The 27546-nt window shown below is 38.5% G+C and overlaps 1 protein-coding gene across 2 annotated transcripts; it reads right to left on the reverse strand.

Moving 5' to 3' along the window:
- Positions 1 to 1036: 1036 nt before the first annotated feature.
- On the reverse strand, positions 1037 to 27088 carry csf3r (colony stimulating factor 3 receptor). Of its 2 annotated transcripts, none has more exons than XM_061777408.1 (17): positions 26951 to 27088; positions 21638 to 21692; positions 21344 to 21415; positions 19822 to 20118; positions 18525 to 18657; positions 18264 to 18430; positions 15098 to 15258; positions 14019 to 14166; positions 11473 to 11555; positions 11172 to 11385; positions 10916 to 11104; positions 10061 to 10162; positions 8877 to 9023; positions 8651 to 8791; positions 6502 to 6598; positions 6330 to 6408; positions 1037 to 2709 (listed from the first exon to the last, which is right to left on the reverse strand). In XM_061777408.1, the coding sequence occupies exons 3-17, from the start codon at positions 21402 to 21404 to the stop codon at positions 2272 to 2274; spliced, it is 2457 nt and encodes an 818-aa protein (XP_061633392.1). In that variant the 5' UTR covers positions 21405 to 21415; positions 21638 to 21692; positions 26951 to 27088; the 3' UTR covers positions 1037 to 2271. The 2 variants fall into 2 exon arrangements, with proteins under 2 accessions (XP_061633392.1, XP_061633393.1); XM_061777409.1 differs by having other exon boundaries at positions 21638 to 21687; positions 26951 to 26975.
- Positions 27089 to 27546: the final 458 nt, after the last annotated feature.

The following is a 27546-nucleotide window of genomic DNA, read 5'->3' on the forward strand; positions in this document are numbered from 1 at the left end:
TATAATTTTTTAGAAATTATATATATATATATATATAACCCAGTGTCAGCTGGGATAGGCCCCAGCATAAGTTCTATGGAAGATGAATGAATGAACTTGTTGTACAGTATGTCCCACTCTTAAATGTCCACACTGTTAGAAAATAATAATAAAAAAATATGATGCAACATTGGAAAAAAAATTACAAACTTATTTTATATATGCTAAGGTGAAGTTTTTTTTAATGAAAAAAATAGATGAATCAAGAATAAAATATTTAAAACATTTGGATGACATTGCTGCCCTTGTTCTTATTATATACTTTAAAATAATTACAAATACACAGAAGGGTGTGAAAGGGATCTGATATTTCTAATTTATGCACTTGTTTTGATGGCAAATATTTCAAACTTATTCTCACACACACGAACAATTCATCCATTCATATATTTTCTGTACCGATTATCCTCACTAGGGTCGCGGGGGTGCTGGAGCCTATCCCAGCTATCTTCGGGCAAGAGGAGGGGTACACCCTGAACTGGTCGCCAGCCAATCACAGGACACATAGAAACAAACAACCATTCGCACTCACATTCACATCTACGGGCAATTTAGAGTCTTAAATCAACCTACCATGCATGTTTTTCGGAAGTGGGAGGAAACTGGAGTCACTGGAGAAAACCCACGCAGGCACAGGGAGAACATGCAAACGCCACACAGGCGGGGCCGGGATTTGAACCCCAGTCCTCAGAACTGTGAGGCAGATGTGCTAACCAGATGTGCCGCCACGAACATTTCATTTGATCCTAATTTTATCACATAAACAACAACAAAGCATGGATCAGTGTTTCATCCCCCAGTACAGAGTAGTAAATGAAAAAAAAACATGGAGAAAAACAAGAATCTAGTAATTGTGCTAAATATAGACCGAATAGTTACTACAGTAATTGTTTTTTGGTTTTATTTTTGTTTATATTATTTAAATACATTTTTATAATAAAAAATGTACAGTAACAGTGACATTTGTAGTTGGGGAAAAAAATAGGACACATTTCTTCATAAAAAAAGAAACAACTTTATTTCCTTAAAAATTAACAAGATAAAGCATGTACATGTACAATGTAATCAACCATCATAAACTCCTGGATTGGTTTGACCTATAAAGTAGTACCTCGATTTAAAAGTAACCCGACATCCGAGTTTTTCTAGATATGAGCCGTTGCTCGGCTGAATTTTTTTGTTTTGTTTTGTTTTGAATTGCAAGCAAAAATTTGAGTTACAAGCATTAAATGGTGGCAGTGAACAGTCAACAAGCAGCAGTTTGGCAGATAGCCAACAATTCTTCAAAAAAGAAGTTCAGAGCTCTTTTTATTGTGACTGCCTGTTGAAGTTTACTGTAAACCCAAATACAAAAAAGAAACTGTTGTGTATTCAACCTATCCATCCATCCATTTTCCGAACCGCTTATCCTTACTAGAGTCGCAGGTGTCTTCACTTAACCTACCATGCATGTTTTTGGGATGTGGGAGGAAACTGGATTACCCGGAGAAAACCCATACAGGCACGGGGAGAACATGCAAACTCCACACAGGTGAGGCTGGATTTGAACCCCAGGTCCTCAGAACTGTGAGTAAGACGTGCTAACCAGTCGTCCGCCTGTGTATTCAACCAAACCACATAATTTTGCCTTACATAAGTCCCTTAGTTTAATGCTAACACAATGGGAAATGCCATAGACAGGCTAAGAAACTGGCATTGATGTTGCAGTGTTTATATATCTTTATGCAACTTATATTTGAATACAAACGGTAGCGACACATCTACTAACAATCACAGGCAAATATTATTTAACCTCTAAGAAAAAACAACTAATATTACATGTTCTGTGCTGCATTATCAAATCTATGTGGAGCATGTCTGTATGTATTATACTACTCCCTGGTGGCAAAGGCGGGCACACTAGAAAAAGTAGGATGCAAGCATGAAATCATGACACACAAACTGGTTAATTCTTTATATTCCGTTGAATTATGTTATTAATGTATGTTTGTAAAGTACCACACTTTAGAGTGGTATTTTTCTTATTAATAAAACATGTTGCAAAACTATTTGTGGGGTTTTATGGGGGGATGGAACGGATTAATGGCTTTTCCATTTCGGCTACTCTATTTCAATGGGGGAAGATGACATAAGATATGAGTGTTTTGAGTTACGAGTGTGGTCATAGAGTGAATTAAACTCATATGTCCAGGCACCACTTTTGCATTACAAAGTCCAGTCAAACATTTTAAATCACTGAGTGTCAGTCATAGCTAATGCTCTGAGAAAAGGAAAGTCCTCCCACTGGATGGTGGCCGCTTCTGTCTCCTCCTCGGGCCCGCCCAGTCCAAAAAAGCACCGTGAACCTTCCGTCGCATCCACGTTCTGGTAGCACTTTGGACTGTGCAGCTCCTCTGACTCCAGGAGGGGCTGAGAGGACTCAGAGCGCAGGTACTCATGAGGATGCCGGGCGGGAAAGATGATGGTGGCGTAGGGCACCGAGTCGCTGTTGGAGGAGGAGAAGCCGGGGGTGAAAGGGGAACCGCAGATGGACTCGCTAGTATCCTCTGTGTTGTTCAACCAAGCAGTGACATCTTCTTCCTTGTTGGGCTTCTGGGGTATTTCCAGAAAACTCAGGTGGGACAGGTATATCGGATTTGGCTCCTCAAAGTCCCATGAAGATAGGATATCCTGCAAAAAGGGAAAGTTTAGTCATTGTAGCACAGTTGGATGTCAATGTATAATAATCCCGCAAAGTAGTGACCAAGAATTGATTTTATTATTTATATGTATTTTGAAGCTTGAGGGAGTTGGCTGGTCAGCTAAAAATATGCTTGCGTTTACTGTATTTTCTTACCGTATGTTTAATAAAGTGATTGAAGGAGCACCAGCGGCTCTTTCCATCCTCCCTCTATCCAAACCATCTCTTATGGATTACAATTCTTTCTGACAAGCGGTGGTAGGCTATATTAAATTAGCTCATGTTTACTTTATCGCAGACGTGCAGTTGTGTGACCTAAGCCAGTTTTACTTTCCAATAGGCATATTGCACTTTAGCTTTCTTTTTTTTTAAAGGTGAAATGATCCCAAACTTTGGACATTCTCTCTCTTTAAAGCACTTTCCTCTTGGCTTGCACATATTGCTATGTGAGTCAGCAGTAACATTCTGTGTGGAAAAATAATGTCCGCAAAATCCTACGATTTAGTGAATAATCTGCAATATAAATACTGTGCTATAAAATAATATGCGATGCACTGAACAAGGAAAAATCAAACGGTGACTGTAGTGGACTACAGTGAGTAGCAAACATTTATGTGTAATGGACATACTGAAGGTTTAACTCTTCCAAGTTGTAAGCAACCCACAAGGGATGTTAGAGTCACTTTTATAAGAGTGACGTAAAGATGTGAGCTGTACTTTGATATGCCAGTTCTGGTTTGCACTTGCCACACAGGTTTAAGACCAAGCTGATGTGCATTTTGTTTGTTATATGGTTGAATTTTCTCAATAAGTGACTGATCTAATTAGGGCCTGAGCATCAACCGCTGCTTGTTTGTGTTTGCTGCACCGCCATAAGACCATGCCAACATGTATTTTGTTTATTAAATGTTTTTATATTCCGAATTGTGTTTATTTGACAAGGGTAAAATGCTATTTCAAGAGTCGCAGAGGCACTTTTATAAGAACCAGTTTAAGGTTCTAAAGATCTACAGTGGGTATGGGAAGTTTTCAGACCCCCTTACATTTTTCACTCTTTGTTATAATGCAGCCATTTGTTAAAATCCATCCATCCATCTATTTTCTGTACCGCTTTATCCTGACTAGGGTCACGGGCGTGATGGAGCCTAGCCCAGCGATCTTCGGGCGAGAGGCGGGGTACACCCTGAACTGGTCGCCAGCCAATCGCAGGGCGCATAGAAACAAACAACCATTCACGCACACATTCACACCTTAGGGAGGGTTTGAGTCTTCAATCAACCTATCACGCATGTTTTTGGAATGTGGGAGGAAACCGGAGTGCCCGGAGAAAACCCACACAGGCACGGGGAGAACATGCAAACTCTACACAGGCGGGGCCGGGATTTGAACCCCGGTCCTCAGAACTGTGAGGCAGATTTGCTAACCGCTTTGTTAAAATCATTTAAGTTTATTTTTCCTCATTAAAGTAGACACAGCACCCCCACATTGACAGAAAAAAAAAACGGAATTTTTGAAATTTTTAATGATTTATTAAAAAAGAAAAACTGAAATATCACACAGCTATAAGTATTCAGACCCTTTGCTGTGACACTCATATATCTAACTCGGGTGCTGTCCATTTCTTCTGATCATCCTTAAGATGGTTCTACACCTTCATTGGAGTCCTACTGTGTTTGATTATACTGATTGGACTTGATTAGGAAATCTAATCACCTGTCTAAATAAGACCTTACAGCTCACAGTGCATGTCAGAGCAAATGAGAATCAAGAGGTCAAAGGAACTGCCTGAAGAGCTCAGAGACAGAATTGTGGCAAGGCACAGATCTGGCCAAGGTTACAAAAAAGTTCTGATGCACTTATGGTTTCTAAGAGGACAGTGCCCTCCATAATCCTTAAATGGAAGACGTTTTGGACAATCAGAACTCTTCCTAGAGCTGGCCGTCCGGCCAAACTGAACAATCGGGGGCGAAGAGCCTTGGTGAGAGAGGTAAAGAAGAACCCAAACATCACTGTGGCTGAGCTCCAGAGATTCAGTCGGGAGATAGGCGAAAGTTCTAGAAAGTCAACCATGACTGCAGCCCTCCAGCAGTCGGGCTTCATGGCAGAGTGGCCCAACGGAAGGCTCTCCTCAATGCATGACACATGAAAGCCTGCATGGAGTTTGCTAAAAAACACCTGAAGGACTCCAAGATGGTGAGAAATAAGATTCTCTGGTCTGATGAGACCAAGATAGAAATTGTTGGCCTTAATTCTAAGTAGCATGTGTGGAGAAAACCAGGCACTGCTCATCACCTGTCCAATACAGTCCCAACAGTGAAGCATGGTGGTAGCAGCATCATGCTGTGGGGGTGTTTTTCAGCTGCAGGGACAGGCCTACTGGTTGCAATCGAAGGAAAGATGAATGCGGCCAAGTACAGCGATATCCTGGACGAAAAGCTTCTCCAGAGTGCTGAGAACCTCAGACTGGGCCGAAGGTTCACTTTCCACCAAGGCAATGACCCTAAGCACACAGCTAAAATAACGAAGGAGTGGCTTCAGAACAATTCTGAGACTGTTCTTGAATGGCCCAGCCAGAGCCCTGACTTCAACCCAATTGAGCATCTCCGTAGAGACCTGAAAATTGCTGTCCACCAACGTTCACCTTCCAACCTGACAGAACTGGAGAGGATCTGCAAGAAGGAATGGCAGATGATCCCCAAATCCAGGTGTGAAAAACTTACATCATTCCTAAAAAGACTCATGGCTATATTTGCTCAAAATGGTGCTTCTACTAAACACTGAGCAAAGGGTCTGAATACTTATGGCTGTGTGATATTTAAGTTTTTCTTTTTGGACAAATCTGCAAAAAATTCAACAATTGAATCTGTCAATATGGGGTGCTTTGTGTACATTAATGTGGGGAAAAAATTAACTTAAATGATTTTAGTAAATGGCTGCAATATAAAAAAGAGTGAACATTTCAAGGGGTTCTGAATACTTTCCTACCCACTGTATTTCAGTTTGCACTTGCTGCATGGCTGTAAGATAATTTTCTTTCATCGTTTTTATTTTCTCGAAAAGTGATAGTTTATTTGACATGGTCAAAATGCTTGTGTAAGAGTGGTAGAGACACTCTTATAAGCATTATATACAGATTTGTTCAGCTTCTCATCTGTAAGACCACACTGATGTGCATTTGTATGTTTTGTCTCTTTGTTTTCTCAAAAAGGAAGAGAAGGTGTTTATTTGGAATGGTTGTGAAAGCTTGATAGACCACTTTCAGAATATCTACATAAAGATTGCATCAGGTTTGCACTTGCTGCATGGCAGTAGCACCAGACCAATTTGTATTTTGTTTGTTGTATGTTTTTATTTTCCCGAAGACATTTATTTGACAGTGTCAAAATGCTTGTGTACGAGTGTGGAGGATTTTCTATATACATTATGTACAGATCCATTAAGGTTTGCACTTGCTGCATGGCCGTAGGACCATTCTGATGTGCATTTTATATGTTGTATATCTTAAGTTTCTTAAAAAGAAAATGTGTGTTAATCGTGGGGAGGAGTGTATTTGGCAAAGTCAAAGTGCGTGTACAAGAGTGGTAGAAACACAAAATGCCACACATGTCACCTGTGTGGATTGGGAGGTCCAGCTTTTGATGCTGCTGTTTGCAGGATCGGGAACATCTGGCCAAAAACGCACCTTCAGCCTGTGAGGAGGAACCATAAAGAAGGAATTACATGCAACAGAGTTACAACCTGAAAGGAGAAGCATAGCATACTGCAGTTTCTATTTTGCTTACCGATTATGTTTGGAGGAACAAAGCATGACCATAAAAATGATCACAGAAAAAACAACAACTATGGTACCCACTACAATCATCACGGAAGAAATAGGATCTGAGGTGAAAAACACAAACATCACATGACAGTTACATGTTATACGAACTTTTACATAATTATAGATCTTTTCATGTCATAGCTACTGTACTTCCGGGTGGCAAAAACTACAATTGCAACATTACTTAACAAACCTTCCATGTCATTTGACCAAGGCAGAGCGATTGCCAAAGCAGGGTAAATGGCTTGAATGATGATTTTAGCCTTATTCTCTACCATCGTAAATGAATGTGTGAAGTGTCAGTCGAAACGAAGATGTTCTCTCAGGTAAATTGTTTCCATGGGAGATGAAATGCCGGTCAGAATTTACATTTCAACAGGTGAGGTGATTCCAAAATAGACGTGGTGGAAATTCAGACACAGTTACCATTATCATTCAGGGACTATCTTGAGTGACTTTTATTTGCTTGGATTAATGGTGCTCTTTTGACGCTGAAATAGATAGCACGATTTAGAGCTGACGTTAGCTCAATACCGTTTTTTTCCGACCAAGTACTCTTATTTGAACACTCTCCAATACTGAGTACCGATACTGGATAATGCCATTACGGATTACAATTTTGATTAAAATTATTATTATTTTTTTTTAATCAAATACAGTTCTGAGGACTAGGGTTCAAATCCCAGCCTCACCGTGTGTAGTTTGCATGTTCTCCCCGTGCCTGTGTGGGTTTTCTCCGGGTACTCCAGTTTCTTCCCACATTCCAAAAACATGCATGGTAGGTTAATTGAAGACTTTAAATTGCCCGTAGGTGTGAATGTGAGTGCTAATGGTTGTTCGTTTATATGTGCCCTGCGATTGGCTAGCAACCAGTTCCGGGTGTACCCCGCCTCCATCCCGCAGTTAACTGGGACTGGTTCCAGCACGCCCCCGACCCTAGTGAGGATAAGTGGTACAGAAAATGGATGAATGGATGATTCAAATATGGTTCAAATAGACAAAACACAAACGTTTGTTAAACATGGAACACGAAATGTGTATTTGACTGAAATAGTCAAATATCACATACAGAATAACCCTATTTCACTTTGAGAGGTATACGTGCAGCTTCTGTTGTGTACCTTGGCCTCTAGGGGGAAGTGTGGTGCATGCATGCAGATTACGCAAGAACTATATGCTTGTGAGTGTTGTTTTCCCATTTTTCTGTATAAATTGCTGCGCTGAAAACAAAAGCTGGAGCAAATGTAGATCAATAACGTAAACAATACTCACAGGCATATACGCTATTGTTTTATTTCAATGATACTGGAACAAATAAACTTCAATTTCATTCTGTCTCTTGCTCGGTTACAACCCGCAAATGTCATTTTTAGCGTGAGTCGAAGCTCATGTGCATTCTGATTGGGTAGTTGCTACATCGTGCAACTGTGATTCGAATTTGGAACTACAGCCTAGTTTTTATATGAAGAACCTCAGAAAAACCATTGAAATTGGTCAAAACCAAACAAGCCTTGACTATGATATGAATGTTTTGTTTTATGATTAGACCTCTGACTTATATTTTACATTTGTGTATTTTCAGTTTTTGAATTTTGATATTTCCTTGCAGAATGTTTATTAAATAGTAATGCTAGGCTTTGATTAATAAAGTTGAGGGAAAAAATTATTGAGGTGGGAAGTTACACACCTTTTAATTAATGAGGTTGGAAAAGTAAGTGAAAGTCAGCTATTGTTTTGTATCATTGATCGATATCACTTTCGGACTGTCATAAATCATCAATATTCCAATTTCGTTTATTTAAACTTTTGCAAGCTCTCGACTCAGTCACTTGGTCCATTGGCAATCTCAGTCTCCGGTAACCTGGACGAGTTATACACTGGGAGGGAGTTCCGTGGTCACTTCTGCTGTACCTTAATATTGCGGTGTTGTGGCGTTTTACAATTGTTGGGAGCTCTCTCGGCTAACGTATTTTGGAGTATATCTGGCGGTGCAACACCAAACATAACCAGTTTTTGTCAGTGTTTTCAGTTCAACCACCCAGAAGTACCCTGGCAACTATTGTTTACAAACGTTATGAAAAGGTCTGCAAATAATGCAAAATAATACAAACTCATTTCTTTGATGTCAAATTGAACCATGGACCCGTTGGAGCTCCCGCCGTATGTGCTAACCATCAACACAGCATCATAAACAGACAACGAGTTGAGGCCCGTCAGGACCACTTTACGCTCTTCTAGGTCTCCTGTCGCCACTGAAATGACAGTGATGCATGTATACATTACGTAGAATCAAGTACTCAAAACGTTTTTGTTTTTTTTCAAATAAAGTTGGTCTACCATGTACTCTTTTTGTCTCATCCCAGTAAAACAATCTGTAGCTTTGGATGATCCCGTTCCGCTGGTCCAAAGGTATTTCATCCCAGGTGAGTTCCACATGGTACTGCCATGTCTTTTTAATTGTTATCTTTGGAACCACAGATGGAGCTTAACAAAACCAAAAAATCATAGTTAATGATCATTGTAGTTGAAATATTTTTATTTCTGGAAGGGTATAGGGAAACATATTTGGTTGATTTCTATTTATATATTACATTTTAATATGTATTATTAAAATGTAAAATAATTTATTAAATTGTGAAAAAGTAAATATGAAACAATTTTTGAAATTTAAGATTTTAACTAATGCTTTACAGCTTTTATTGACTGCTTAAAGAGTGAAATATAATAGTTGTTTTATTTGTTTCTTTATGAAGTTTCCAATGTTTTGTTAAATTGTAAAATATATTATTAATGTCTACAATAATTTATTAAAATGTGATAAGAATTTATCAAATCTTAAATAGTTTTTTAAAAGGCTTATAGTATTACATTTTGATTATTCATATTGTGAAATATAATCTGAAATAAACAAATCCAAACTATTTACAAATTATTTATTTCATGACCAATTAATTTTTTTTGAAAATTTAAATAAACAAAGCCATAATATATAATTTGAAGATTGAAAAAAATCAGTGTAAAAATGTTTTTAAATTTGAAATCATTTATTAAAATGTAAACTAATAATGTTTTCATGTATCAATTAATTTAAAACATTGTGGAATAATTGTATTTAATATATTCATTAATTATTTATTACATGATCATTTTTAAATTTAATATAAATATATATAGTTTATATTCTTCTTATAGCTTTTATTCTTCTTCTTTATATAGTATATAAATTGAATTATTGTTTGAAATCAGTCAATACATTTTCCATGAAATATAATCTGAAAAAAACTACAATTGATTGGTATTTTCTCTATTTAATTTAGGTTATTCTTGTTTAATTTTGGCACAAAAAACCGACTCATTAACTAAAGCGTTAAGGCCAATAAAAAAGAGTTAATTTTCCAGCCACAGGAGGACACTGTTACATAACACAACAGCTCCTCCACACATATTGACTGACGTCTGCTTTTCCTCTCCCTTTTGTTCCACCTGTGCCTGGTCTGTCTCAGCCTTCTTTACTTACTCACCCTTTTGCAGCAAGTAGGCATTACGAGTGCGAGGCGGGCCGATTCCGTCCTTAAATCTGGGATACACGGAGATCCCGTAGGGCTTGTACGGCTCAAAGCTGCCTGTGGATTAGAGCGAGGGAGGTTGGAGTGTATCCGTAAACTCCTAAAAGGGTGTAAAAGGCAGGTCACGGGCGGGGGAATTCTCAGGGAGTGAACTGCGCGCCTGTTGGTAAGTACCGTATCAACATTAGGAAGCTTTAAAGTTAAAAAGTGGATTCACACAGCACATCTTGGGCATTCAATTGTGCATTAGCTCCACTTGTGTGACTCATGTTCATTATATCCAATATGAAACAACACCTGTTTAAAATGTAGGGAAAAGGTGTCACAATATCATGAAAGTGAAGTGAAACCTAAATAAAGCTTGACGTGATCAGATTTTGATATCATACAGTTTACTCCAATTACAACGCGACACCATTCACTCCGATTACAATGATTCATATTCTGATTCAATCAATTTACGATGCGATGCAATTCTCTCCAGTTACGATATGATAGAATTCACTCCATTCATGATGGGATATGATACGATTCACTACAATTACAATGTGACACGACTGACTCCAATCACGATGTGATACCATTCACTCCAATTACGGTGCAATACAATTCACTACAGGTAAGACGTGATATGATTTAATACATTTATGATGTGATACGATTCATTCAAAGTATGATGCAATATGATTCACTCCAATTTCGATGTAATACAATTTAGTTAAACTCAGACATGACACATTCGACATGAAGTACAATAATGACTATGACCCATACCCAAATTGCGCCACAAAATAAGACACTGAAAGATACCTGTTAAGACGAGACTCGATAGATTGCGTCCTGCAGTCTCAAAGTGAACAAGGGACAGGTCATTGTTTAACAGAGGTCTCCATTCCACCACGTAATCAACAATAGTGGGCGTCACCATGTTTTCCCACTGGACCAGCACAGAGCCATTATCACCAGTGGTGGTGCTAATATCGAATAATGCCTCACCAGCTGCAGATCAGAACAGTTAATTGTCATGAATGAGCCATTTCCGAAGGCAAAGTGTTTCAAATTGTACCTTTGGGATGGTAGATTCGGACTGACGTTGGGGTAGATTTCCCAGCTGCGTTCAGAGCCATGAGATACACTTTCCTGGCTTTCCTGGGAACCTGGAAAGAGCAGTGATTCCCGGCCGTGGCGCACAGCTTCCCCCTCTTACTCTTACTCAACTCTTTCAGCAGAGAGACCACATAGGACACGTTCCGGCCGTTGGCTCGGAATCGTTCCGACGGCTGAAAAGAAAAAAGGAGAGGATTGTGGCTACTTTAAGGACAGCTATTCCAAACGTAGCAGATTGTCCGCAGGTGACAAGTGAGTACCTTCCAAAACAAGAGCATGCTGAGTTGTTTGTGCATGTGATCCCCTGTAATCCTCATCCATGTGTCGAGGGCTCCAGTGGGAGCTGGGAAAACAAAGGATTTATTATGAAAAAGAACAGAAAAACTACAGCATAGTAGTATTGTGAGAAATTATGAAAAGCACAGGATGTTAAACACATTGGAACGAGACACGCCAACAAACCGAGTCAAAGTGACACATCTTATTCAGGAGGATACCGTGGGCAGCGAGAAAACAGAAATACTGCAGCAAAGGCGAGACTGTGGACCTATTCACACAACAGGTCAAGAGAAGTGAGTGAAAACCATGCAGCCTTAAATGCATAAGTTGTAACGAGATACAACTAATAAACAACATTGAAGGAGAACGAGGGCAAGGATACACATTTCATCCAGGAGGAGACTGTGGGCAGCGAGAAAAAAACGAAACGCTGCAGCAAAGTAGAGACTGGGTCCAATTCACACAACAAGGTAGGAGAAGTGAGTGAAAATCACACGGCCTTTAATAAGTCAGAAGGAGACAAAACGAACCAACAGCGACACTGGAGGAGAACGAGGGCAAGGAGACAATTCATCCAAAAGGAGACTGTGGGCAGTGAGAAAACAGAAACACTGCAGCAAAGTTGAGACTGCGGTCCCATTAACACAGGAGAAGGGATTGGCCGGTGTGAAACTTCAGACCCTGGTCCTGGATTTTCATTATTTCCTTTCACACAGTGGAGGCACGGTGGACGACTGGTTAGAGCATCTGCCTCACAATTCTGAGGACCGGGATTCAATCCCCAGCCCCGCCTGTGTGGAGTTTGCATGTTCTCCCCATGCCTGGGTGGGTTTTCTCCGGGCACTCCGGTTTCCTCCCACATCCCAAAAACATGCATGGTAGGTTAATTGATGACTCTAAATTGCCCGTAGGTGTGAATGTGAGTGCGAATGGTTGTTTGTTTGTATGTGCCCTGCGATTGGCTGGCAACCAGTTCAGGGTGTACCCTGCCTCCTGCCCGATGATAGCTGGGATAGGCTCCGGCATGCCTGCGACCCTAGTGAGGAGAAGCGGCTCAGAAACTGGATGGCTGGATGGATGGATTCCTTTCACACAGTCACCATTCCACATCTGATACTACCTGCAAAGCCGGGTTGCCTTTGCCCATCCCACCTCCCCATTTCGTGTTGTTTCCTTTCACACAACAGAGTTGGAGAAGTCGGTATTAGGTGTTAGACTTCACAAGCTGATGTTGCCTTTCCCTTTTTGCCTTTCATATACTGTAGCTGCCACCCTGGCTTTGCTACTACCTCCAAAGCCGGCAAATTGGTGGGTTGCATTTGCCTTCCTCCACTTTTCCAAGCCCCCATTCCGTGTTGATACATTTCACACAACAGAGTAGAAGTACAGTATGTGTTTTCCTTCACATCCTGCTCATGGGTTCTCACTACTCACCTTCATACAGCTGCCAGTGTTACACTTCTAATATTACATACGAAGCCGGCAAATGGACGGGTCGCCTTCACTCTCTTCCCCATTCTGTTTAGCCCCTTTTACAAAAAAGTGCAGGGGAAGTCACTACTTTCTGGGCATTTTCTTCCACACAGCCGCCATTTCACCTCTGATACTACCTCCAAAGTCAGCAAATTGCCAGGCTGCCTTAGACCAACCCATCTCCCCATTCTGTGATCTCCCTTTTGCACAAATCTCTACGGCTGTAGCTCGAGTTGTGGAAGATGGACGAAATTGTATATCCTGATGTTGGTAATTTTCTATCCCGATAACTATATACTATTTTTATATTATTATTATTTTAACGATATTTTTTTTCCCTTTAAATTACATGAAGTTAATGGCAATTTTCTCTGATCTGGTCTCCATTTATTTGTAAAATACATATTTTGTCTAGATGACTAAATTAAATGACTGAAAGACGAATAAAAAATTAAACACAAATATCCAGTGGCCAAATAAATACCATTCAAACTATTCGGTAGTACATCCAGTTTTAAAGGAATGCAGTAAAGTGCAAAGAATTAAAATACATACAACTAAGTACTGCAGATGTTTCCAAATGTCTTATTTTGATTCAACACAAAGATAATAAGTCTGCTTTCATGGAGGACTACAGAAAACTGAGAATATTTACTCTTGGGAGGCTAAAATTCCAAGGATTTGGACAAGTTAATGTTAATATCTCTAAAAGAGTAATCAATTCTCAAAATAAATGTGGCTTCATTTGATAATTGATTAGTTGTCTTTTAAACATGGCAGGAGAAGTGAGTGTCAGGTGTTAAACTTTACACCCTGACTTTCTGCTATTGCCTTCAAATCAAATTAGCCCTCTGATACTACATCAGAAGCCGGCAAATTGGAAAATTGACCTTGCCCAGTTGCGTTTTGATCGCTTTCACTCGACGGGATGAGAAGTGTCGGTTGTTAAACTTCACACCCTTTTCTTGGCTTTCTTTTTCACACAGCCACTGTCCCGTTTTTGCTACACCTCAGATATTACCTCACAATCGATGTCATTGGTGTCAAGGCCTACCAGTTTCCAGGGTGACCGCAGATTGGCTGCTACTCCATTCACTCCAGGGGCTTTGCTGGTATCTAACTCGGATCTGGGCAACATACTCCATCCCGTGCAGCAGACCACGCTGGTACACTGGCTTCGTGGGCATCGTCTGGTTCAAGATCTGAAATGTCATTCAGAATGAAACTGCAGTGATACCTTGATTTATGAGTGCTACAAATTATAGGGTTTTCAAGTAAAAAAATAAAATTAAAAGGCGCACCACTGTCACCAAAGCACTTCCAGTCGTATATTGACTGGGACAAGAAGCCAAACACTCAAATTACAGTGGAAGCCTCATTTCTTGTGATTAATCCGTTCCCCCCAAAAATCTGACTAAAACTGAATTGTATGAAAACTGAAGCAAAATTTTATCCATCCATCCATCCATTTTCTTTACCGCTTATCCTCACTAGGTTCCGCGGGCTGCTGGAGCCTATCCCAGCTATCTTCGGGCGGGAGGCGGGGTACACACTGAACCGGAGCAAAATTTCTAATAGGAAATAATTTAAATCAAATAAATCTGTTCTAGACACCCAAAAATGTGAACATAAAATCCATTTTATTGAGAGTAACTATAGTTGGACAATCAGAAAACAATTTGAAATCATAAATAAACAATACAAATAAACTAAAATAAATAAGACAACAGACCCTTTTCAACTGTATGAAAAGTGAGCGTATTGTACAAAAACTGGGACAAAATCTTAAATAAAACACAAATGCACAAAAACTAGGCCATATGAAAACTTTTTTTGTGCGTTACTTTTGGCTTAAGTATACTTCATAAAACCAATTTATGTCTTTGGATTATCGCTTATTATGTTTTAATATTTGCATTTTACAATACAGTGCTAGTTTTACTTATCAAAAACCAAAAAAATGGTGGTGTTTTTTCACGGACTCGATCGAATTAATGGCATTTCAATTCATTTCAATGGGGAAATTTGATTTGATACACAAGCTTGGTCACGGAACAAATTCAACTCTTAAATCAAGGTATAACTATAAAGGTCTCCCTGTATTGTGATAGACAAGTCGACTGGTGTACTTACTAGTCGCTCGTTCCATAAGTTGCTCACCGCTGTCTTGAATCGGACTTGAAGACTGACAAAGTCTTTCATCCAGACCTGCTGCTTGTGAAGGTCCCAACTTAGCCTGAGGCAGCTAGGACCCCACGCTTGCAGCTTCACAATCTTTGGCGGATCAAATTTAGCTGGAATAAAACAGTGAATCCAACAAGTTAATTACCTCTGCCAAGCATAAATGTTCGTTTGTTGTTTAGCAGTACTGCTGTAAATACAAAACAACTGATTTGAATGAAACTTAATGAAGGCGTACCCTAACCCTAGCCACACTATTCACGGGGGATAGGGACTGTCCCGGAATGGGAAAAGCGAAAATCCGTGGATAAATGACCACTATTAAAATTGCATTTAAAGTAAATTAATTCTTGAACAAGTGGGATAAACCACCAAAAAGTTTTTTTCTGAGTTGTTTGCCCCCCCTCCTCACACCAAAGAAAAGGAAAACACAAAAGGAAAAACGAAACAAAATAAATAAAAGAATTGGAAAAAAAAATTGTAAATAAAATTTAAATAAAAATTGAAAACAAATCCAAACCGCCGAACCGCAAGTATGCGGGGGTCCACTGCACTTGCTATTTAAGTGAGGATTTTGGTAAAGGTACTATATATGTATTTTAAAAAAGTGCATCTAAATAACCACAAGATTTTCTAGTAGTTTTTCCTAAACTTTTTGTAGTCACACATCATACAGCATAGGCCGTGGTCTGCAGATAACTTAAATTGAAATATTATAATTAAATTATAATACATTTAAATAAATACGATATAATACTATATAAAGCAGCCGGCCCTGATAACGTCCCCGGCCGAGTTCTGAAGGTCTGCTCTTCAGAGCCGGCAGAAGTTTTTACGGACATGGTAAATGGGCTTTCACATCTATAGCACTTTTCTAACTTCAAGGCACTCAAAGCGCTTTCACACTGTCTCCTCTTTTACCTACTGATGACGTAGCATCTGGAGCAACTTGGAGTCCAGTATCTTGCTCGAGGACACTTCAACATCGTCACAAAGGCGGCGGGTCAAACGCAGTGGGAGATCACCACTCTACGACCTGAGCCTTGTCGTCATCTTTAACTTGTCCCTCGTTCACTCATCTGCAGCTATGTGTTTCAAGTCCATCACCGTAGTGTCCCTTTCCAAGAAAAACCCAGTTGCCTGTCAAAATGACTCCTGCCCAGTGCTCTCACCTCAATAGCGATGAGGCGCTTTGAGAAAGTAGTCATGACACACATAAAGAAAGCAGTCTCATACATACTGGACCTCCTCCAGTTTGCTTATCATCAGAAGTGAGAAAAAGGACACATTTATCCCAAGCAGGCTGGCTGAGAAGCTGCTTGCCCTTGAACTAACACCCCTTCTCTGCAGAGTTCTCTCTCTCAGAGTTGGAACCCGAATATCAGACACAAGGACACAGAGGACCCCTCCATGGCTGTGTTCTCAGACCTCTCCTCACCCATGATTGCATCTCCTACCAGGATGACACATCATCATTGAGTTTGCTGATGACACGATGGTCATTGATCTTGGCCTGATCTCCGGTGGAGAAGAGACAGCTGACAGGAATGAGGTGGCTCAGCTGGTGTACTGGTGCTATGAAAATAATCTCTCTTTAAATTCTACAAAGACTACAGAGATGATTATCGATCCAAGGCAGCGGAAAGATTAGCTTGCACCGCTTGTCATCTGAGGGACTCAGGTGGAGAGGGTGAAATCCTTCAAACTCCGATGACCTCACATACAGCACATCATCAGGAAAGCTCAACAGAGACTGTACTTGTTGAGAACATTTGGAATTCCCCCTAAACTGCTCAGCAACCTCTCCAGATGCAAAGTGGGAAGCATCCTGATCAACTCCATCACAGAATGGTATGGGAACTGTACCGTACAGGACAGGAAGGCTCTCCAGTGTGTCATTAAAACTGCACAACACATTTTTTGGAGTAGCCTTCACACCACTACACTGCATTTATGACAGATGTGCCGCAAAGAGGGCACAGAACATTTTCAGGAACGGCACACATCCACAACACACACTTTTTAAACTTCTCCCATCTGGCTGACGCTACAGGAGTGTTGCAGCCAGAACAAATGACATCACAATCTATGCAATACAGTATATTCCTGCTCACTTCAAAGTTTACACTGTGCAATACCACTGCAACACACAATACTGTACTTGAATGGTCAAATGCCTGCATCTTTTGGACATAATATACATATCTTTCATTATTTAAAATAGCTCTTTTAAAAAGTATATTTTTATATTCTTTAAGTGGAGGAAGACTAGCAAAGTAAGAATTTCTTTGCTCATTGCTACCTGTTGTGTTTTTATTGTGCATAAGACAATAGACAGGTTGAATCTTGAATAATAAATAGTATGTTGTTGTTTTGACTTTTTGATTCTCCCATTATATACAATGAATATTAATTAGAAATTATACAACAAAAACAAATAAATAAAAAAACAACAACAAATAAATACAAGTAATTTATTAAATCACTTCATTATCAAATTAAATTAAATAAAACATGAATTGTGCTCCCAAAGAATAGCCATATGATAGCTTGATGGAGAACTCTTTCTTTGATGTGCATTTAGTAAATGAGATAAAAACATAAATAATAAAATAATAAATAGTCAAATAAATGTAACTATTATAGTAAATATTAATTAATATCAATGGGTGATGAGTGAAAACTAAGAAAACTTGACCTGCAATTGTTAGCCTAATAGCATAACTACATAAGTAATTCTGGACTTACTGTCACAATATACATTAAAAAAAGCAATGTGCTGGCTAAAAATTTTCTTTTTTCTTAATGTCTGTGTAGACTTGCAGTGAGCCAGGTAATCTGCAAAATTTGAATCAAGGATATTGGACTCTTCTTGTTTGTTAAATTTGTCCCCCCCACCCAAAAAAAAAAATTCTAATATGACTTAGGAAACTATGCTATTAGGCCAATGATATGAATGAAATACACAGAGTATAAATGTCACAGTGAAGCAGATTCTAAAGATTAGACTTAGAATCCAAAGTTTGTCTCCAGGTTGGCGAATATCAACCTGGAGGAGGACCCAGCCTGGGAACCCTGATGAATAAAATAAAATCCCACGTTTCCCCACATTGACTACCTGAGCTGACAGGTTCCAAAGTGAGGCGCTCTGATCTCGTCTCTCCGAGCGGATTCACAGCCTTCACATAGATTTCCATTTCCGAGAAGATGACAAAGCCAGAGCGAGGGATGGCAAAGCTGCGGACCCCCGGTAGTAGCTCGTATGTGTGGTTCAAATTATCATCGCTGAAATAATCATCCCAAAAAAAGATTGCAGACTTTTGGAATTCCGACACGTTCACTCAGCTTCCGAGAATTTAATGGAATCTTGATTCTTTACCAAATGTGCGTGTGGAGGGTGTACTTGGTGGGCAGGTTGGTGTCCGGCAGGCTGGCTTCCCATTTACAGGTCAGTCTTTCAGGGTTGGACAAGTTGGCCTGACAGCTCAGCTGCTGGGGCACCGGCGGTGGATCTACAATGTAGGGAAATGCAAGCCTTAAATATTACACGTATTGCATAATTGTACACTGTATTAGTTTAGGATCCAAAGTGGAACACAATCTGTTCTGTGATCCTGGTTGACTAACAAATGTATTTACAAAATATTAAGATGTTATTTTCTCACCCACAAAAGAAAAATGTATCTTGTAATCTTACACTTTTATTATTATTTTTTTTAATCAAGGAAAATTCTTGTTTTGTTAGGATATATTTTTTTAGGGGGTAGTGGAATATGACTTCAAACTTGTATGCTTTTCCCCTCGAACACATTCATTTCTTTTCCCAACAAAAATATTAACTTTATTTAGGAAAATTTAAAAAACATTTTGAAAAAAATGTAAACAAAAAAAACATGACTTCATTCTCCCAATATTAGGATTTCTTTCTAGAAAAAAAGATGCCTTCAAACATTGTCTCTTTTTTTCAAAACACACCATTTTACTTTCTTGTTGCAACTTTTTTTCTGAGAAAATTATGATTTCAACTTTTTACTCCTGAAAAAATACGACTTTATTCTCTTAATATTGCAACTTCCCCATCCCCGAAGACTTTAAATATCGTAATTTTTTTTTATCGAAAAACATACAATTTTATTCTTGTAATATCAAGAGTTTTTTCCCCTTAATGTATTTTCATTTTTCTTTTCCCTCCTCCACAAAACGTCTCGTGATAGTGCAGCTTTTCACCCCCCAAAACATTGACTTCATTGTGGTAACATTTGGACTTTTCTTCATTGTCGTAATATTCTGACTTTTCTCCTAAAAAAAAAAAGTGATTTCTTTGCGAACAGGTGATGATTTAATTGTATCTTTTCCAAATGTCAAAGGAGTATAGAGAAATTGGCATGAATTATAAAACAAAAATAAAGTATAACCACTCATCCTTTTAAGATGCTGTATAGGACTGTCACCTAGTGGCGTTTTGTTTGAGTTTCAAGTCATGTTTAAAAACAAAACAAAAAACAATGTGATCAAAACTGCAACACGTACAGAAGTACAACTACAATACCTTCTCTGTCTTCTCGTCAGTACTCGAGCAGCGTAACAAAATGACTATACTACCCATTACGTAACTAGAAAAATGATTCCTCTCTCAATGAAGACGTTAAATAGAAGGGCAAAAGACATGTTCTTACATCCGGCTCGGATTTCTAGCCCCCCGATGATGTGACCTGGCGAGGCGCCGAGGCAGCAGGTGAGGGTGGCCCTGCTGTGGTTGAAAGCTGGGATCAGCACCCGGTAGGCTCGGCGGCCACTCCCGTCGGCCACGCGAATGACCCCGGGGAGGACCCAGTCGTCGAGTCGCCACTCGACGTCGTGTCCGGCCAGTGCGGGGCAGTCGTCGTTGATGACACAGGTGGCCGTGACTGAAGAGCCCAGCGTCACAACTGAACTGGACGCCTGGACGCTAGCGCATGCTCGCCTGTCATCCTCTAAAGTAATAATGAAGAGAAGAAAATACAAATAGAATGTCAAATAGAATACTTGGTCATCAATTGGGGTGTGATAATGCATTTAAACTAGCCAGAAGTCATGTATAAGGCTAATTTTCATGAATTTTATCTCGTAACATTAAATAGATTAAATATCATTTTAATCTTGCAATATTACCCTTCTTTGTGAAAATATGACTTTAAACTCGTATTATCCTTTTTTTTTTTTTTTTAGAATAAATGACTATTTTTGCATTATTCCAAGTTTTTTTTAAATAAAGAAAATATGACATAAAACTTGTTATATTACTCATTTTCTAGAAAATGCTAAATTATTCTGGGAATTATAAGACTTTAAAAATGCCTAAAAATGTGTGTAAACTTTAATCGTGTAATGTTTTGACTATTTTGTTGAAAAAAATTCAGATTAATCTTACAATTTTTTGTGTGAAAACATTCAATGTCAATATGGCTATGTTATGACTTATTGCATGTAGAAATTGATTTTAATCTCATATTATTATCATACAAAACCGCTTTATCCTCACAAGGGTCGCGGGCGTGCTGGAGCCTATCCCAGCCATCTTCGGGCGAGAGGCAGGGTGCACCCTGAACTGGTCGCCAGCCAATCGCAGGGCACATATAAACAAACAACCATTCGCGCACACATTCACACCCAAGGGCAATTTAGAGTCTCCAATTAATGCATGTTTTTGGGATGTGGGAGGAAACCCACGCAGGCACGGGGAGAACATGCAAACTCCACACAGGCGGGGCCGGGATTTGAACCCAGGTCCTCAGAACTGTGAGGCAGATGTGCTAACCAGTCGCCCAACACTACATCATTACAAAATTAAATGAATACCACTTTATTCTCACAATGTTGCGACTTGAAAAAAAAACTTAAATCTTGTAATATAACAGCTTTTAAAATAATAATTAAAAAAAAAACCATTCTTGGAATATTAAAGGCTTTCTCTTGACAAAATAGTACTGTTTTTTAACACCTTTTTCTCAAAAAATAGGGTTTATTCTCATAGCATATTTTTGCCTTTTTTATGTGGCCCTACCTCTCCTTTGTACTTACCAGTGTTTGACAACATTTTCTGAAGCTAATTTAAAATGCCACGACACCTCACAAAGTTTTGACAGCCTAGTAATAGCAACACGGCAACAAGGGGAATCATCTCGGGATTCGCTATTTTCCATCGTCAGTGACACTTACCGTATGTTGCTGCATTCACGGCTGCCAGCATGACAAGTACTGACATCCATGCGGCCGCCATGATGCCAAAACCTGTCAGGCAGCCCAAAAAAAATCATCGGATGTCACATTTACGACATGTCTAATTTATTTTCAAGTTATTGGAGTTAAATTATTGTGCTAGATGGATGAAGGATTAAAAAAAATTAGAATTTGAGAGTGATGCTCCACTAAATTGCACCTGTAATCTCATGTCATCAACAAGCTGCTGCTTCTCAGACTAAAAGAATGACAGAATGTCTTTGCACTACTCACCTTTCCACACACATGAAACTATCGCTGACTGAAGTCTGGATTTTGTTTGTCTGCACTGGATTGAAGGGGAAAAAATGCACAATTTAATTATTAATATTATTAGTACACGGGCTTTTATCCGTGCAAATGTATTTTTGGCATACTGCAATATCAAACAATATTATCAATGTATTATAAAGTGAGAGTGGAGGTAATAATACTGTATTTACAATCTTACAGCCTTACATTTTAGGAAAGGACAATACCCCAATACTTATTTTTAGAAAATGTAGACAAGTACTATGAAAACAATGGCAAAAGACGGACGTACCGGCAAAAGTGTCTTACAAGCCAGAAACTGAGCTGCACTGTGTTTGTTTACAGAGTAGACCCAAGTGTGACTAGAGTGCCAAGCACTTGCTTAAGCTGCTACCTAATGCATTAATGTTCCCTGTGGCAACTTGCTACACCTCTGCATACCGAAAACCCCTAATACAAACACATGTTGTCATGTACAATGTATTGTTACTCATCCACCTTTCCTAACACACACAGACACACATGCGCACACACACTCATGCACACACGCAGGGACACAATTGGAAGACAGTGTGAGGAAACTTCCCTTGGTTTTATTGTTCAGCACAAAGGTGAGAAGTCTGTATGACAACAACCCCGTGCGTACGCTTGGGACACCACACCAGAAAGCCACACGACAAAACACAACACAACTATAGTTTTTTCGATTTTTAGGTCAACTAAACACTATGTGTCGGTCCCTGTCAAGTGGAGAAAAAAAATCACTTCCAAATTTGCCACACCACAGAAGAATGTTGTTAACACCACTGCCAAATTGGAATGATGTTGGCTCCATGGTGGGAAGGTACATTTGTTTGTGGTCAGAAGAATTTGATCCCCTTCCTTCGTCCTATCGTTTGCATTAGAAAAGGACCTACTGTGCATGTTAAACTTAACGTGAAAGAATGGGTAAAGAGCCAACCGCCCCAAACCGGAAGTGTGTCATAAAATGAGACAGCATACAGTTGATAAATAAAGAAATTTTACCCATAATTAACTTTATATTATTTATACTGCTGTAATTCTATTTCATTTTCATTATTTATTTTTTGTCTTCTTCAAGATGACTCAGCTGAGTGGTAGGGTGGCACCCTATCACCCTCTATTGACCAGTCACTACTGGTCAACTGTCAATCAAATACCAATTCTATGACCTGCAAAATGGATGCTACTTGGTCTAGCATCTTTCGTATGACACCACGTATACTGACACCACGTATATACTTATACGTGGTGTCAGTAGGCGTACATTTAGACGGATTGTCTGCCACCAAATTCTCACCCCCGTCAAGCGCATCTCCAAGGGCACACACTTGCAGACGGCTCTGCCAAATTGGCAAACGCACAGAGATTCTTGCACTTACACAAAAATCAAGATATGCCAGTTTTCTAGGTTCTACCTTGTCTACGAAAACAGACCAACTGGATCAATCGAAAATGGTGCCTGCAGTGTAAATGTAATTTTTTTTCCTCCTCTCAGTAAGTCACACGAGTGGAAGAAAGTCTTTGTTGGCGATGTGAGAAGAAATTTATTTCTTATCAGCCGCACACATAAAGACCTCAAAATCCCTCCTGCTTTTTACATTTGGGAATGTCTGATTAGTCTCAGCAGGTGGTTAGCCTGAGGCTCTAAAAAGTATATTTTGATTTGTGACCAGGCGAATTTGAGAAAGATGGATCCTTCATAGGTTTCATTTACGCGTAAAAGTATTTGCATATGCAATTGTTTTGCAAATGATTGTACTACCGTAGTTGTATGTTTCCTTTGCTGCTGAACCTGATGAAATATAACCCTTTCTTTGCAAAAAATATGACTTTATTACAATAATCTGAAGATTTATTTTCTTGAAAAAATTACTTGAATCTTGAATACTGTTCATTTTTGCTGGAAAAGTAGGACTTTGTTCTCATACAAAAACTTTTAATTATTAATCGATTAATCAACAACTAATTGATTATCAAATTTATCGAGAACTATTTTGATAATCGATTAATGTTTAGAGACCTTGTTGAACTCAAAATTATTCAAGTCCTCTGAATTTCAGCTGGGCTTCCCTACTTAAGATGCTGCCCCCGCGACTGGACACCAAATAATTGAAAGAAAATGGATGGATGGATGGATTGTGATATTATGATTTTATTTCTTTAACAACTAAATTTGAATCTCATAATATCCTGACTTCCCCCCCAAAAAAGAACTTCAATCTCGCAATATAAAAAAATGACTGCAATATTGTAATATTACAGGTTTTTTTTCTTAAATAAACATATTTTATTCTTGTAAGCCTCTCATTTGTTTCCTAAAAATTACAACTTTAATGTCATAATCTTATATTTATTGTGAAAAAAAGACTGTGAAAGCCATATTATTGTATTTTTTTTCTTAGAAAAATATCGCTTCAATCTTGTTACGTTAGGATTTTTGTGATTTAAAGCTCATAATACCACATTTAAAAAAAAAATAAATACAAGTTTGGTCTCGTGATATTAAGACGTTTTTGGAGAAGGAAAAATTTGTTAAATCTCGTAATATTGTTTTTTTCCCCCAGAAAAACACAACTCTTATAATATAGTGACATTTCGATGCATTTTTTCTTGCAATATTATGAGTTTTTTTTTTTGACAAAATATCACTCCAATCCTATAATGTTACAATTTTTTTATATTTAAAACAACTCTAATCCCGTAATACCCCAACTTTTACTAACAAAAACTAAAATTATACTAAATTAATCTTGTAAATTATTATATTTTTCTAAAAACAATTCTTCAATCTCGCAAATTACATTACCATGTTCTTTTAATATTGTGACTTTTACAAAAATTAAGACCTAAATCTCATATTAATTTTTTTATGTACTATTAAAACGCCTCTCGACAAAATGCAAAATTATTATCAGAAATGTTTAACTGTTTTTGAGAAAAAATAAAGATTTATTCTCATAGTATATATTTTTTTCCTTTCCATCCATGTTTTTTGTTTTGCAAGCAAGCAAATTGGATTGAGATTTGTACTACCGTAGGTGCCAGTTGTGTTGTGTACGCATATGCAATTGTGTTGCAATGATGGTACTACTACAGCCTCCATATGTTTCCTTTCCCGCTGCTGATGTTTGTGGCAGAGGAGAAGGAGGAGGTTTATTGCAACACTCAACATTTAGCAACATCCTTGACACACAGTACAATTACACACTGCATACCACTTCCTCCTTTTTTGGTGTTGTTTGTTTCTCACAATAAACCCACTTACACCGAATAGGGAATTTTTAGAAAGGAATACAAGTTTATGTGCATGAATTTTTAGACAAATTGACCTTTAAGTCGGCAGGTATAAAAATCACACTTTTTGTTTTCAAGAGGTTCACATCATCTTAATATTAAATGGATGGCATGAGTGCAAACATGGGAAGGCTCTTGTGATGCTACAACTGTACAGTGAGGAGTATGTTATCAAATGCTAACATCAAAATTAGAGCTGCAACAAACGATTATTCTAATAATTGATAAATGTGCTGATTATTATTTTGGATTAAGGGAGGAATCGCATAAAAAAATCAATTTCTATCCCTTTACTAAAAATTGGACATTATTTCAAAGTCACAGTGCAGATAATTCACAAACATAAATTGATTATGATTCTGTTACTGGTTTGGTCTGTAACGTCTGTCAGAAAATGGGAAAAAATGTCCATCATTGTTTTCCAAAGTAAAAGCAGATGTTTGCCAATGTCTTGTTTGTAATAAACACTAACACTTTCATGGAGGTCTACAGAAATCAGAGAATATTTAGTGTTGAGAGGCTGAAATTGTGAGGATTTGGACCATTTTAGAGTTAAACGAGGTCTCTAAACCATTAATCGATCATCAAAATAGTTGTCGATTAATTTGATAATCAATTAGGCGTCGATTGATTGTTGCACCTCCAATCAAAATGCTATCACTTTAACCGATGAACAAGACTTGAGAGTAGCAGCATAGCTGATGCATACTAAAATAAAAAAAGAAATCACAAATGCCAACTTGAAAAAGAGGCTACCACTTGGTAATTGTCCATCCATCCATCCATTTTCTGAGCCGCTTCTCCTCACTAGGGTCGCGGGCGTGCTGGAGCCTATCCCAGCTGTCATCGGGCAGGAGGCGGGGTACACCCTGAACTGGTTGCCAGCCAATCGCAGGGCACATAGGAACAAACAACCATTCGCACTCACAGTCATGCCTACGGGCAATTTAGAGTCTCCAATTCATGCATGTTTTTGGGATGTGGGAGGAAACCGGAGTACCCGGAGAAAACCCACGCAGGCACGGGGAGAACATGCAAACTCCACACAGGCGGGGCCGGGGATTGAACCCAGATCCTCAGAACTGTGAGGCTGACGCTCTAACCAGTCGTCCACCGTGCCGCACTTGGTAATCGTAAATATTGATATTGATTACTAATTAATTTTGTTATAAATGTTTAAATAAAGAGAACCAATTGTTGTTTCACATGCTCTTTTTAATAAATGAATGGAAAGAGGATAAACATGATCCAGCACATGCATTACTACAGTTTACATTGCGTGGAAAACCTTCCCAAATACTAACATAAAAGAAACATGGTATCATTTGAGAATAATAATGATAATAATCACATCCCACATTTTTTTAAAAAAAAGGAACGATAGTTGTTTCATATCCTCTTTTAAATAAATAGACAGAAAGAGTGTAAACATGCGACGCTACGTCCATACGGTGAGGAAAATATTCCCAAATATCAACATCAAAGGAACAATTTATTATTTGCGAAGCTTTAATAACGGTATAACATCCAATGTTCTTTGTTTTAAAAAAGAGCAAAGCTAGTTGTTTTGCATCCTAATTTTTAAGAGATAGAAAGAGTGTGAACAAGATATAGCTCATGCGATAGTAGGTCCATACGCTGAGGAAAACATTCCCAAATGCCAACATCAAAGAAAAACCTGGGCACTCTTTAATGCCCACAGTATCCCACATTGAGAAAATATTTTTTTACACAGATGGAAAGACATTGCTCGAGCAATACTATGTCCATATATAGGTAAATATTTTCAAATGTCAACATTAAAGAAAAATCTTTTCACCCTGGAATCTTTAGTAGCAACATAGATAGTCTATAGTAGCAGCATATTTAGACTAAAGCTGATGAACAGTATGTGGTAAAATGGTTATCATCAGTTGTGGAAAGGAACATCAAATGTTTTGAATGTAAAGCACAGATGGCTTGAGAACTTCAACTCACCACAGATGACAGTATCACGCGCAGCCGGGCTCGCAGTGGCTACGTCCACACCACGTGTGGTCGTGAAGCAAAACGTTGTGAGTGATTTGAAAGTAGAAGCAGCCTTCAAGGAAGAGGCCCTTGACTGAAGGACTGTCAGGGAGGAGGATGATGAAAAAATAAGGGAGGTTTTTCATATGTGGACTAAACAAATACAGTTGCAAGAAAAAGTAATATTGCAAGTTTTCCCTGTGAAAAAATATGTCTGATCTCAAAGACGAAAGAAAGACAAAAGTTAAATATGACTTCAATCTGGTTATATTATGATTATTTTTTTCATTTAATTTTTTTACTAGAAAACATGCTGACCTAAATGTCATGATACGATTTATTTTCATGAAAATATTGAGTAATATGACATTTTTTTCTTGAAAAACACAATTTTATTCACATAAAATAGCAACCTTTCTCTCGTGCAAGATTATGACTTTTTAAAAATAGTTACATCTTGTTCCAGTTTTAGTGTTTTTTTATTCACTCTTGTGATTTTCTTTCTTTCTTCTTTAATTAAACTTTAATCTCACAATATCTTGACTTTCTTTTCTTCCAAAAAAGTA

This window comes from Phyllopteryx taeniolatus, chromosome 6 (genome assembly GCF_024500385.1).
Source record: "Phyllopteryx taeniolatus isolate TA_2022b chromosome 6, UOR_Ptae_1.2, whole genome shotgun sequence".
NCBI lineage: Eukaryota > Metazoa > Chordata > Actinopteri > Syngnathiformes > Syngnathidae > Phyllopteryx > Phyllopteryx taeniolatus.